General features: G+C 44.5%; 1 protein-coding gene across 4 annotated transcripts; it reads left to right on the top strand.

Annotated features, from left to right (window-relative positions):
• LOC129868357 (mitochondrial fission factor) lies at positions 1-14,340 on the top strand. Of its 4 annotated transcripts, none has more exons than XM_055942274.1 (8): positions 1-63; positions 1,039-1,266; positions 1,516-1,649; positions 1,887-1,978; positions 4,120-4,296; positions 4,908-4,982; positions 5,123-5,201; positions 11,916-14,340. In XM_055942274.1, the coding sequence occupies exons 2-8, from the start codon at positions 1,056-1,058 to the stop codon at positions 12,045-12,047; spliced, it is 900 nt and encodes a 299-aa protein (XP_055798249.1). In that variant the 5' UTR covers positions 1-63; positions 1,039-1,055; the 3' UTR covers positions 12,048-14,340. The 4 variants fall into 4 exon arrangements, with proteins under 4 accessions (XP_055798249.1, XP_055798251.1, XP_055798250.1 ...); XM_055942275.1 differs by lacking the exon at positions 1-63 and adding an exon at positions 71-304 and having other exon boundaries at positions 1,042-1,266; XM_055942273.1 differs by lacking the exon at positions 1-63 and adding an exon at positions 71-304.
• Positions 14,341-14,393: the final 53 nt, after the last annotated feature.

Below are 14,393 nucleotides of genomic sequence, written 5' to 3'. Positions count from 1 at the left end.
TGCATCAACACAGCGAGAGGGGGCGGTCTGTTGTCAAACATTTTGCAGCGCTTCGCAGTGAAGGTAAGAAGCCTGCTAGCTTGCTAATGTCAACTTTATAAAGTTTAGGTAGCTAGATACATAGTTTGTGTTGATAAACTGTGTAGCCACGTTGTCAAAGATAATGTCAACATTGCTGCTGACTTAGTTGACCTCATTTGGCTATCAGATTTAGCTCGCATGCTAACTGATAAGCTAGCGACTAAAGCTACTAGTTAGCTAACGTTATTTGGCTGAGAGCGCTGACCTGCAAGTTACTCCTCAGGTCAGTCATCTTTCTATCTAGCTATATTTGGAATTTTTGGGGTTATTTTGATATAGAAAGTGTGACGAGAACAGGATAATGATCAAAGCATGGTGATGGAAAACAGATTAGTAGCTAGCGCGTTAGCCCCTTGGTGTTTGAGTGCAACAAGTAGCTAACGTTAGGTTTTTTAAATTTAATTTTACCTTTTATTTAACTAGGCAAGTCAGTTAAAGAACAAATTCTTATTTTCAATGCTAACGTTAGTTGACAGCTCTTTCAGGCTAGATGTCTATGCTTGCTAGCTGACTGGCCACAAATATGTCAACACTGGTTTACATGAACCAACTTGTTGATTTAGCTAGCGATTTAGCTTATTAGTTTTTCTCACATCTATTTTGACAACCTCCAACAATTGTCTTCAGCCATAGTTATCCAGACATAATTACTTTGATGTATGAACAAGAACTCAAATTCAATACCTAGTGGTGTTTAGTACCTAGCTACATAGTTCTCACATCTAATTGAAATTAATTGAGCTGTCTGCCATCTGCTTTGACTTTACATGCCCCTAGATTAAGTGATAGTTACAGCTAATCCACACTGCAGGAAAACCAACATACTCAAATGTGACTAATCCTGTTGCCTAATCAACTAGCTAACTCCATCCAACAATAGTATTACAGTGGTAGTATAGTCTTTTCAGAGATGTACTGTGATTTCAAAAGTTGTGACACATTTTTTACTTACCACAGCAGCTGTTCGTGCTACCATGGCCTCTTCGGGATTTCGGGGTGACGTTTCCCAGGTGCGTGGCGGCCGTGACCCCGTCTTCTCTGAGGCCATCAACCAGAAGATGCGTGTCCCAGACCGGCTGAGAGTGGGGCCAGGCATGGGACAGGGAGGGGAAGAGGCGAGGCAGGGGCGTGCTGAGAGTCCCGCTTCCTATAGCATGCACATCCCAGACAGGCTGTCTCTCACAGGTGGGTGCAAGTCTGGTCTGTAGGTAGGCCTATTAATAAATACAAAACGGGAGGTATTTTATGTGTCTTAAGTTAGAAGTGGAGTTGGGATAGAATGGAGACAGGTCAGAAGAACAACTCCTTTAGCCACTTTACAATGCTGGATATAAAGCTCTTTAGATTTGATCAAGATTTGAGTCTGAGCAGTCATGGGATCTTTGTGTGAGTTCCTTTCATATCTGTGTTCTGATACCTCTGACTTACTAATAGATGCCCCGGATATGAGCCCCCGTCCACTGTTCACGTCATCCAAGCACAACTTAGCTCTCCCCCTGGGGCTTGCATGGGAGGCACAGCAGCAAGCTGCCTGGGAGAGAGACCCCTACATGAGGGAACCAGTGCAGGTATGTGAGACTGCAGACTGGACTTTTTGTTTGGGAACAAGTTGTCTGACAATAATTGGATGAGTGTAGTGTGACTGATGCATGCAGTGTTAAGCCATTGCTCAGAGTATCATTCTTCAGAGCTGTTTAAATGATTCAATATGCAGACACCACCTGGGTTGAAACATTACCAGCCACTTCCATCTGGTCCTACCCTCACCATCTAACTCATGTTACTCTTTCTCTCTCCTATGACAGAGTCCCCTGCGGAGGTCCTACAGTGACCAGGCTTTTGGCAGGAGTGACCCTGACACCCCCACCTCCAAACAGGCACTGCACACCCCCACCTTGTAAGTACAAGACACATTGGATTAAACACTAATTAACTCTTTCTGGGAAGCCTGTGATTGTCACTATAACAATCCAGCTCTTTCCTTGGACCAGCGAGGGGGATTACATGTCCAACGCTTCCTGATAAGCGGAGAAAAAAAGCTCCCAAAACACATGGTGCCTAATGTTTTCAGAACACTTCACTTTAAAACACAACGTTTGTTGGTTTTTATCACCTTGTGTACGAAACAACTTGGCTGTATGTAAGCATAGTAGCATTATTTTTACCCTTGTTCAGTCTTTCAGCACAACGCTTGCCTGCCCTTTCAAACCTGGAACCTTTCAGAAAGGCACAAAGGAAAAGTTGCATTGTCGGCTTGGGACACTCTAAATTCTATTAACTTTGCACTGCCTGAGGCCCATACTGCTATGTCCTCCTCCTTTTGAGTTGTGTTTCCAGCGGAGGGAGACAAACATTGGTTCCTCTCATCTCTAGCCTCTCCTTATACAGTTGAAGTTGGAAGTTTACATACACTTAGGTTGGAGTCATTAAAACTCGTTCTTCAACCACTCCACACATTTCTTGTTAACAAACTATAGTTTTGGCAAGTGGCTTAGGACATCTACTTTGTGCATGACACAAGTCATTTTTCCAACAATTGTTTATAGATTATTTCACTTATTATTTCACTGTATCACAATTCTAGTGGGTCAGAAGTTTACATGCACTAAGTTGACTGTGCCTTTAAACAGCTTGGAAAATTCCAGAAAATTGTCATGGATTTAGAAGCTTCTGATAGGCTAATTGACATAATTTGAGTCAATTGGAGGTGTAGCTGTGGATGTATTTCAAGGTCTACCTTCAAACTCAGTCCCTCTTTGCTTGACATCATAGGAAAATCAAAAGAAATCAGCCAAGACCTCAGAAGAAAAATTGTAGACCTCCACAAGTCTGGTTCATCCTTGGGAGCAATTTCCAAACGCCAGAAGGTACCATGTTCATCTGTACAAATAATACTACACAAGAATAAACACCATGGGACCACGCTGCGTCATACCGCTCAGGAAGGAGACGCGTTCTGTCTCCTAGAGATAACTATATCCACAGTAAAACGAGTCCTATATCGACATAACCTGAAAAGCTGCTCAGCAAGGAAGAAGCCACTACTCCAAAACCGCCATAAAATGCCAGACTACGGTTTGCAACTGCACATGGGGACAAAGATTGTACTTTTTGGAGAAATGTACTCTGGTCTGATGAAACAAAAATAGAAATGTTTGGCCATTTATTATGACCATCATTATGTTTAGAGGAAAAAGGGGGAGGCTTGGGGTGGCAGCATGTTGTGGGGGTGCTTTGCTGCAGGAGGGACTTTTGTGAACTTCACAAAATATATGGCATCATGAGGAAGGACAATTATGTGGATATATTGGAGCAACATCTCAAGATATCAGTCAGGAAGTTAAAGCTTGGTCACAAATGGGTCTTCCAAATGGACAATGACCCCAAGCATACTTCCAAAGCTGTTGCAAAATGGCTTAAGGACAACAAAGTCAAGGTATTGGAGTGGCCATCACAAAGCCCTGACCACAATCCTGTAGAAAATTTGTGGGCAGAACTGAAAAAGTGTGTGTGAGCAAGGAGACCTACAAACCTGCCTTAGTTACACCAGCTCTGTCAGGAGGAATGGGCCAAAATCCACCCAACTTATTGTGGGAAGCTTGTGGAAGGCTACCCAAAACATTTGACTCAGGTTAAACAATTTAAAGGCAATGCTACCAAATACTAATTGAGTGAATGTAAACTTCTGACCCACTGGGAATGTGATGAAAGAAATCATCTCTACTGTTATTCTGACATTTTCACATTCTTAAAATAAAGTGGTGATCTTAACTGACCTAAGACAAGGAATTTCCTTAAAAAAAACTGAGTATAAATGTATTTGGCTAAGGTGTATGTAAACTTCCGACTTCAACTGTATGTAGGTTATATTTGAGGCAGCGTGAAGCCAGGCAGACAGTCAGTCATGTGAGTCAATTGAAGTTATGTGGCGTATGTGCCTTGTCACTATGCTTGGTAACAGTTGTGCCCCTCTTTGTCTAACCTCTGTCTTTTGTGGTGACCCTACCCACCCCCACCCCTCCCTCGTGGCTGTTATAGTCGTGGCGGTGCAGGATGCCCCCCTAAGCGCTCCGCTGCTGCTGCAAACCCCATGCCCCTGGGGCTCCCTGCCATCCCACCCAGCCACCTGTCCCCAACGGCCATGCTACAGGCCGCCAAGGAACTGGGCCAGCAGGCCTCACAGCGCCTCCTGCAGACTGTCACACAGAAATACAGGTTAGGGGCTAGGGGCAACTCCTACCTTCTCCGTCCTGAATGACCCCTGCCTACCCACTCCTACATCTTAACAAATGGCACCTAACCTCCTTCCATTCCTTCCTTGCTTTGGCTTGCATGTCTCTCCTTACACTACTAATTCAAATTTTCTTTGCAAGGCTTTTTCTTCAAGATATGGATTATGTCTCAAAGCTTTTGCTTCGAGATAAGGATACATTATTTTCTTCATGATAACTTCCATTACTAACAACCTTTGTTGAATCATAGTGTTAATCAATTACTGACTAATCCTTTACCTTGATGAACTGTCCCGAAGCACTCTAAACTCTGCTTGTCACTTCTCCCTGCTTATCTCTTGCTTCGGGTAGTAGTTTCCAGTAGGCACAGATCTTGGATCAGCTCACCCTCCCATAATACTAACCTCAGCCTTTACAGACAACGGAAAACTGACCTTAGATCAGCATCCATGGGGCAACATCATCCTACTACTGCTTTATGCTGGCTTTTGTTGTCTTCTGGTTGCTTTTTCCTCTTTCTGGATCCCTCCCTGTTGTTCCTCTGCCTTGTTTTGAAGGCCCCTTTGCAGACTCTGGTCTCTCCCTGGTTTAAAGGTTCAGTTATCCTGAACACCCGACGACTGCTGTGGTCGAGGCACCTCCTGTGTACGTTGAACCAGCCAGGAAAAGGTGATAAGTTCTGGCAAGCCATTTACTGTTATTGGGTGTGTACCGGGGTTTGAAGAAACCCTAATTTCAGAAGCCTAAAGTATTTAAGTGTGGTGTGTGCATGCGCCATTTACATGTATACCTGTGTGTGTGGTTGGCAGTGTCATGCAGGACTCCTGGATGAGCCCAGATGATGAGGGAAGTGCCGCAGCTGTGGAGTTCATCGTACTCAGGAGACAGGTAATCAGGCTAATTACCCCTTTACTGTTAGTGTTGCCGTACTCTTTGGTTCTGTCCATGCCGCCAGGTTGTGTAGCCAGTGTTTTACCAGTAGATGGAGCCAAAAGCCATATCTTCTATATTTTCTTCTGGCCATTGTCGAGGCACTAATATTGCCTGTGTTATGGATACTTGTATGTTGTATTTATGTAAGTTGTCTTTTCTCAAACAGTCTCAGAAATCGAGGCCATCTTTACACTACGCCAAATGCTGTGTAAAAATAATCGGTTACTTGCAGTATAATGAGTAAGATGGCACCGACAGACATGGCAGCTCTGCTTCTAGCTCCTCAGCAACTTTGCAGTATTTTGTTTTTGTGTGTGTTATTTCTTACACTATTAGTCCAGAATGTTTTTTGTGTTATTACATACAGCCGGAAAGAACTCTTGGGTATCAGAGCGGCGGTAACTCGCCAGCATTACGATCAGGAATACGACTTTCCCGATTTGGATCCTTTGTTTGCACAAAGCAATTGAACTTATCCCAGCGGCTGCTCCAAGACGCTGCTGGCGGTGAAGAGGTAATCGGAGTAGACTTCTCGTCCAACTCGGGAGGGGGGCACACCTTCCACTGCTTCCGAGTATATTACTCGCTAATGTTCAGTCTCTGGACAATAAAGTAGACGAGCTCAGGGCGAGGATCTCCTTCCAGAAAGACATCAGGGACTGTGACATACTTTGTTTCACGGTATCATGGCTCTCTCCGGATATACTGTCTCCGTCCCTACAGCCAGCTAGGTTCTCGGTACACCGCGCAGACAGGAATAAAGAACTATCCGGGAAGATTGGCGGTGGTGTGTTTCATGATTAACCACTCAAGGTGTGATTTGTGATAACGTACAGAAACTCAAGTCCTTTTGTTTACGAAACCTAGAATACCTCACAATCAAATGCTGACGGTATTACATCTCAAGAGAATTCTCTTCGGTTATAGTCACAGCTGTGTATATTCCCCCTCAAGCCGATACCACTACAGCCCTCAAGGAACTACACTGGACTTCATGCAAACTGGAAAGCACATATCCTGAGGCCGCATTTATTGTAGCTGGGGATTTTAACAAACCAAATGAGGAAAACGCTACCAAAGTTCAATCAATACATTGACTGCAGTACTTGTGCTGGGAAAACACTTGACCACTGCTATTCTCTCTTCCGGGATGCCTACAAGGCCCTCCCTTCGGCAAATCAGTTCACGACTCCATTTTGCTCCTCCCTTCCTATAGGCAGAAACTCAAACAGGAAGTACCTGTGCTAAGGACTATTCAACGCTGGTCTGACCAATCGGAATCCATGCTTCAAGATTGTTTTGATCACGTGGACTGGGATATGTTATGGGTAGCCTCGGATAATATCGTTGAGTTATACACGGACACGGTGACAGAGTTAATTAGGAAGTGTATAGGGGATGTTGTTCCCACTCTGACGACTAAAACCTACCCAAACCAGAAACCGGTGATAGATGGCAGATTTCGCACGAAGCTGAAAGCGCGAACCACCGCATTTAACCAAGGCAAGGTGACTGGGAATATGGATGAATACAAACAGTGTAGTTATTCCCTCCATAAGGCAATCAAACAGGCAAAACATCAGTACAGAGACCAAGTGGAGTCGCAGTTCAACGGCTGACACGAGACGTATGTGGCAGGGTCTACAGACAATCACGGATTACAAAGGGAAAACCAGCCACGTCGCAGACACCGACGTCTTGCTCCCAGACAAGCTGAACACCTTCTTCGCCTGCTTTGAGGATAACACGGTGCCATCGACACGGCCTGCTCCCAGGGACTGTGGGCTCTCATTCTCCGTGGCCGACATGAGTAAGACATTAAGCCTGTTAACACTCGCAAGGCTGCCGGCCCAGACGGCATCCCTAGCCGCGTTCTCAGAGCATGCGCAGACCAGCGGACTGGAGTGTTTACGGACATATTCAATCTCTCCCTATCCCGGTCTGCTGTCCCCACTTGCTTCAAGATGTCCACCATTGTTCCTGTACCCAAGAAAGCAAAAGTAACTGAACTGACTATCACCCCATAGCACCCACTTCTGTCATCATGAAGTGCTTTGAGAGGCTAGTTAAGGATCATATGACCTCTACCTTACCTGACACCCTAGACCACAGGTGTCAAACTCATTCCACGGGGGGCCGAGTGTCTGCGGGTTTTCGCTCCTCCCTTATACTTGATTGATGAATTAACATCACTAATTAGTTAGGAACTCCCCACACCTGGTTGTCTAGGGCTTTATTGAAAGGAAAAAACAAAAACCTGCAGACACTAGGCCCTCCGTGGAATGAGTTTGACACCCCTGCCCTAGACCCACTTCAATTTGCTTACCGCCCCAATAGATCTACAGACGATGCAATCGCCATTGAACTGTACACTGCCTTATCCGACCTGGACAAGAGGAATACCTCCGTAAGAATGCTGTTCATTGACTAGCTCAGCCTTCAACACTATAGTACCCTCCAAGCTTATCAAGCTCGGAGCCCTGGGTCTGAACCCTGCCCTGTGCAACTGAGACCTGGACTTCCTGAAGGTCTGCCCCCAGGTGGTGAAGGTAGGAAACATCTCCACTTCACAGATCCTCAACACAGGGGCACCACAAGGGTGTGTACTCAGCTCCCTCCTATACCCCCTGTTCACCCATGACTGTGTGGCCACACACAATCCTCCAACTCGATCATCAAGTTTGCAGACAACACAACCATAGTTTGCCTGATTAACAACAATGACGAGACAGCCTACAGGGAGGAGATGAGGGCCCTGGCGGAGTGGTGCCAGGAAAATAACCTCTCTCTCAACGTCAACAAACAAAGGATCTGATCATGGACTTCAGGATAAAGCAGAGGGAGTACGCCCCTATCCACATTGACGGTACCGCAGTGAAGGTGGAAAGCTTCAAGTTCCTCGGCGTACACATCACTGACGATCGAAATGGTCCACCCACACAGACAGTGTGGTGAAGAAGGCACAACAGCACCTCTTAAATCTCAGGAGGCTGAAAAAATTTGGCTTGGCCCCTAAGACCCTCACAAACGTTTACAGATGCATAATTGAGAGCATTCTGTCGGGCTGTATCACCGCCTGGTACGGCAACTGCACCAATCGCAATCTCAGGGCTCTCCAGAGGGTGGTGCGGTCTGCCCAGCACATCACCTGGGGCACACTCCCTGCCTTCCAGGACACCTACTACACCCGATGTCACAGGAAGGCCAAAAAGATCATCAAGGACATCAACCACCCGATCCACAGCCTGTTCACCCCGCTATCATGAAGGCGAGGTCAGTACAGGGCATCAAAGCTGGGGCCGAGAGACAGAAGCTGTTTTTCAATCTCAAGGCCATCAGACTTTTAAATAGCCATCACTAGCCGGCTACCACCCGGTTACTCAACCCTGCTCCTTAGAGGCTACTGCCCTATATACATAGACATGGAATCACAGGTCACTGTAATAATGGAACACTTGTCACTTTAATAATGTTTACATAGTAATTTCATATGTGCCCTGGATCCCTTCACCGTGCAAAGTATCCCTCCACCCAGGAGGAACAGACTCTGATACAGTCACATGGAGATTAAATGCTATGAATAATGTGCTTCAGAAAAGGCAACTGGAAGCTTGGTTATCGAGTTGCACAAACCACTGCTATCCTTGATGATAAAAATAAATGTTTTTTTTTTTTTTTTTTTTTTTTTTTTACACATTTTTACTGATCATTTTATTGTCTTTTTTATTTCAGGTACTACAGGTCTTAGTTTGTATGACTTTACTCCTTTTGTTCCTTTGGTCCTTATTCTATTCTACTGTATTTTAGTCAATGCCAGTCAATGCTCATCCTAATATTCATATATTTCTTAATTCCATTTTACTTTGAGATTGTTGTGACTTGTTAGATATTATTTTATAAGAATCATTGACCTCATCCCGTCGGTTGAGGATGCCTGGTTGTTCTTTAAAAGTAATTTCCTCACCACCTCACTTAAATAAGCATGCCCCTTTCAAAAAATGTAGAACTAAGAACAGATATAGCCCTTGGTTCACTCCAGACCTGACTGCCCTCAACCAGCACAAAAACATCCTGTGGCGGACTGCACTAGCATCGAGTAGTCCCCGCGATATGCAACTTTTCAGGGAAGTCAGGAACCAGTACACGCAGTCAGTTAGGAAAGCAAAGGCTAGCTTTTCCAAACAGAAATTTGCATCCTGTAGCTCTAACTCCAAAAAGTTTTGGGACACTGTAAAGTCCATGGAGAATAAGAGCACCTCCTCCCAGCTACCCACTGCACTGAAGCTAGGCAACACTGTCACCACCGATAAATCCACGATAATATAGAATTTCAGTAAGCATTTCTCTACGGCTGGCCATGCTTTCCTCCTGGTTACCCCAACCCCGGCCAACAGCTCCGCAACCCCCGCAGCTACTTGCCCAAGCCTCCCCAGCTTCTCCTTCACCCAAATCCAGATAGCAGATGTTCTGAAAGAGCTGCAAAACCTGGACTCATACAAATCAGCTGGGCTAATCTGGACCCTCTCTTTCTAAAATGATCCGCCACCATTATGAAAGATTGGAAAGCTGCCGCGGTCATCCCCCTCTTCAAAGGGGGTGACACTAGACCCAAACTGTTACAGACCTATATCCATCCTACCCTGCCTTTCTAAAGTCTTCGAAAGCCAAGTTAATAAACAGATCACTGACCATTTTGAATCCCACCGTACCTTCTCTGCTGTGCAATCAGGTTTCTGAGCTGGTCACGGGTGCACCTCAGCCACGCTCAAGGTCCTAAAAACGATATCATAACCTCCATCGATAAAAGACAGTACTGTGCAGCCGTCTTCATCGACCTGGCCAAGGCTTTCGACTCTGTCAATCACCGTATTCTTATCGGCAGACTCAACAGCCTTTTTCTCAAATGACTGCTTCGCCTGGTTCAACAACTAATTCTCAGACAGAGTTCAGTGTGTCAAATCGGAGGGCCTGTTGTCCGGACATCTGGCAGTCTCTATGGGGGTGCCACAGGGTTCAATTCTCGGGCCAACTCTTTTCTCTGTATACATCAATGATGTCACTCTCGCTGTTGGTGATTCTCTGATCCACCTCTTCGCAGACGACACCATTCTGTATACATCTGGCCCTTCTTTGGACACTGTGTTAACAAACCTCCAAACGAGCTTCAATGCCATACAACACTCCTTCCGTGGCCTCCAATTGCTCTTAAACGCTAGTAAAACCAAATGCATGCTCTTCAACCGTTCGCTGCCCACACCCACCCGCCCGACTAGCATCACTACTCGGACGGTTCTGACTTTGAGTATGTGGACAACTACAAATACCTAGGTGTCTGGCTTGACTGTAAACTCTCCTTCCAGACTCACATTAAGCATCTCCAATCCAAAATTACATCTAGAATCGGCTTCCTATTTCGCAACAAAGCCTCCTTCACTCACGCCACCAAACATACCCTCGTAAAACTGACCATCCTACTAATCCTCGACTTCGGCGATGTCATTTACAATATAGCCTCCAACACTCTACTCCGCAAACTGGATGCAGTCTATCACAGTGTCATCACTTTTGTCACCAAAGCCCCATATACCACCCACCACTGCGACCTGTACGCTCTCGTCGGCTGGCCCTTGCTACATATTCGTCGCCAGACCCACTGGCTCCAGGTCATCTATAAGTCTTTGCTAGGTAAAGCTCCGCCTTATCTCAGCTCACTGGTCACGATAACAACACCCACCCGTAGCACGCGCTCCAGCAGGTATATCTCACTGGTCATCCCCAAAGCCAACACCTCGTTTGGACGCTTTTCTTTCCAGTTCTCTGCTGCCAATGACTGGAACGAATTGCAAAAATCTCTGAAGTTGGAGACTTATATTTCCCTCACTCAACTTTAAACATCAGCTAACCGATCGCTGCATCTGTACACAGCCCATCTGTAAATAGTCCATCCAATCTACCTACCCCATCCCCATATTGTTTTTATTTACTTTTTTGCTGTTATGTACACCAGTATTTCTACTTGCACATCTATCATTCCAGTGTTCATTTGCTAAATTGTAATTACTTCGCTACTATGGCCTATTTATTGCGTTCCCTCCTCACGCCATTTGCACACACTGTATATACTTTTTTCCCCTATTGTGTTATTGACTGTACATTTGTTTATTCCATGTGTAACTCTGTGTTGTTGTTTGTGTCGCTTTGCTTTATCTTGGCCAGGTCGCAGTTGTAAATGAGAACTTGCCTACCTGGTTAAATAAAGGTGAAAAAAAAAATGTATGGAACATATTGCTCAAATTAACAGCGAACCTGGTTTCCAAAAACAGATGAAGCAACACCTTGTGGCACAACGCCTCTCCCCTATTTGACCTATATAGTTTGTGTGTATGCATTGATATGTAGGCTGTGTGTGCATTTTTAAAGATCTGTAGTTCTGTCTTTGAGCTGTTATTGTCTAATGATGTTCTGTATTATGTTTTGTGTGGACTCCAGGAAGAGTAGCTGCTGCTTTTGCAACAGCTCATGGGGATCCTAATAAAATACCAAATATTACTGCACTATTGGGACTAGGAACACAAGCATTTCGCTACACCTGCAATACAATCTGTAAATATGTGTATGTGACCAATAAGATTTGATTATAACAGATCAGCACCGTTCTCTCGTGTCCAGGTGGTAAAGATGAGTCGTCGTCTGGCGGGTCTGGAAAGGCAGAATGCTGAATGCAGACAGACGGAGCTGGTGCTCTTCTCCCTGCTCATTTCTGCCTGCCTGCTCAACGGATGGCTCTGGATACGCAGATAACAGACACACACGTCATTCAAACAGCCCACTCATCTGCACTACAACCCTAGGTCCACTCCAACCAGCTACTTTGCTCAACTCTAGATTATACATCCACTCAGCTGGGTATTCCAGTGCACTTATTTACACACACGTTGGTGTTAGATGCTGAGCACCTATTGTTTAAAATGGCATCTCATCTCCTTTATTTCAAGGCCAGGGGAGGAAAGGAAGCTGTTTGGACCACTTAAGTAGGGAAAGTTCATCCATTTTTACATGTGGCCTTATTTTCACTCTTTCTGTTCTTGTAGTTGATTCCCAAACTTTGAAATGTTTTATTTGTTTCCTTACAGAGAAAATTGGTTGTCATCACTTGCCATTGACTATAATGCAATATCCAAATATGTCTAAAGCATATTGGAAAACACTCCACATTACATAAGAATCCCATTCTGAATGTCTCTTTACTCAGTTTTTAAAAAAGTCCACTGTGCCATAAATCCATGTTTGAATGGTTCTGTTTACAACTAAATTATGGATTTATTGGGACAGTTAAATAAATATTGAGAGCAGAAACATAATTTGGAATGGGATATGAAATGTAATTTTCTCTTAACAAAAAGTATATAATAAACAAACTGTTTGGGTATCAACTACAAACACAGAAAGTGAAAATAAGTAATTTAAATGTAAAAATCGGTAAACTCCCCTTTAAGTAGGGACTGAGGGTGTTGAGAGTTAGTGTGCAAAGGTAAAAAAAGAATGTATTGTCAAGGTGGATGTTGGCCAATTTCAACATAATCAGGGATTGATTCATGCTTAAAGGATTGGCTGTCTGTGACCTGGACAGCTAGTGTTTACCACGGCTGGAGGTGATGGTGTTACTGCAGAAGCGCTGCTACATTCTGGTGGCTAGGTTGGATAATCAGATTCACGTCATAGGTCTGTCAAAACACAACTTGTGTATACTTTTAACATTTGAATGTAGTTGGTAGTCTCTTCCCATAGCCACTGTATCTGGGGGTGGATCGCCATAAGTCAGTTGGTAACAGGTCTGAAGTATCTAGTAAACTATTATGGCATGATTTACTTGGAACTCTTCAGACCTAAAGAAGCCTAAATTGTAATCAGTTGCAGACAGTACATAGGTAATAAGGTTCTTCTGTAAGACCTACACTATATATACAAAAGTATGTGGACACCCCTTCAAACTATTTCAGCCACACTCATTGCTGACAGGTGTATAGAATTGAGCACACAGCCATGTAATCTCCATAGACGGACAGACGGAAAAATCGTCAGTCCTCGGTTGCAACACTCACTACTGAGTTAAAAACTGCCTCTGGAAGCAACATCAACACAATTAAATGGGTTTCCATGGCCAAGCAGCCACACAAGCCTAAGATCACCATGCACAATGCCAAGCGTCAGCTGGAGTGGTGTAAAGCTCGCCGCCATTGGACTGGAGCAGTGGAAACGCGTTCTATGGAGTGATGAATCACATTTCACCATCTGGCAGACCGACAGACTAATCTGGGTCTGGCGGATGCCAGGAGAATGCTACCTGCCCGACTGCATAGTGCCAACTGTAAAGTTTGGAGTAATAGTCTGGGGCTGTTTTTCATGGTTCGGGCTAGGCCCCTTAGTTCCAGTGAAGGGAAATCTTAACGCTAAAACATACAATGACATTCTAGACAATTCTATGCTTCCAACTTTGTGGCAACAGTTTGGGGAAGGCCCTTTCCTGTTTCAGCATGACAATGCCCGTGTGCACAAAGCGAGGTCCATACAGAAATGGTTTGTGGAAGAACTTGACTGGCCTGCATTGAGCCCTGACCAACCACATCGAACACCTTTAGAATTAATTGGAACGCCGACTGCGAGCCAGGCCTAATCGCCCAACATCAGTGCCTGACCTCTCTAATGCCTGAATGGAAGAACATCCCTGCAGCAATGTTCCAACATCTAGTGGAAAGCTCTCCCAGAAGAACGGAGGCTGTTATTGCAGCAATATTGCAGCAAAGGGGGGACCAACTCCATATTAATGCCCATGATTTTGAAATGAAATGTTTGACGAGCAGGTGCACACATACTTTTAGTCATGTAGTGTATATTTAATCAAGACTTCAATGGCTTGGAACTTAAGTTTGTCCAATGAAATTATATATGCAGTCATGTTTTTCACAGAAGTCAAAGTATGTTAATCACAATGAATGTACATGTTGCACTAATTTATTGCATGGGCTTTATTTTTGAAGTTGCACAGGCTTTTCTTGTACATGTATTTAATAAATTAGATTTGATATAATGTTGAGTGAGGTTTGTGTTGTCTGTTGAGTCTTTCAACTGCTTGAACCTTAGTCTAGA

The sequence above is a fragment of the Salvelinus fontinalis genome, chromosome 13 (assembly GCF_029448725.1).
Source record: "Salvelinus fontinalis isolate EN_2023a chromosome 13, ASM2944872v1, whole genome shotgun sequence".
Taxonomy (NCBI): Eukaryota; Metazoa; Chordata; class Actinopteri; order Salmoniformes; family Salmonidae; genus Salvelinus; species Salvelinus fontinalis.
The sequence above is the reverse complement of the archived record's forward strand: the minus strand, read 5'-3'. Positions and strand labels throughout refer to the sequence as shown.

Bases quoted from the DNA above. Each gene is read 5' to 3' on its own strand.
- LOC129868357 (XM_055942274.1), top strand. From the start codon at position 1,056: ATGGCCTCTTCGGGATTTCGGGGTGACGTTTCCCAGGTGCGTGGCGGC. The intron at 1,267-1,515 runs GTGGGTGCAAGT...ACTTACTAATAG, and splicing joins AGACAGGCTGTCTCTCACAG to ATGCCCCGGATATGAGCCCC. The intron at 4,297-4,907 runs GTTAGGGGCTAG...CCTGGTTTAAAG, and splicing joins ACTGTCACACAGAAATACAG to GTTCAGTTATCCTGAACACC.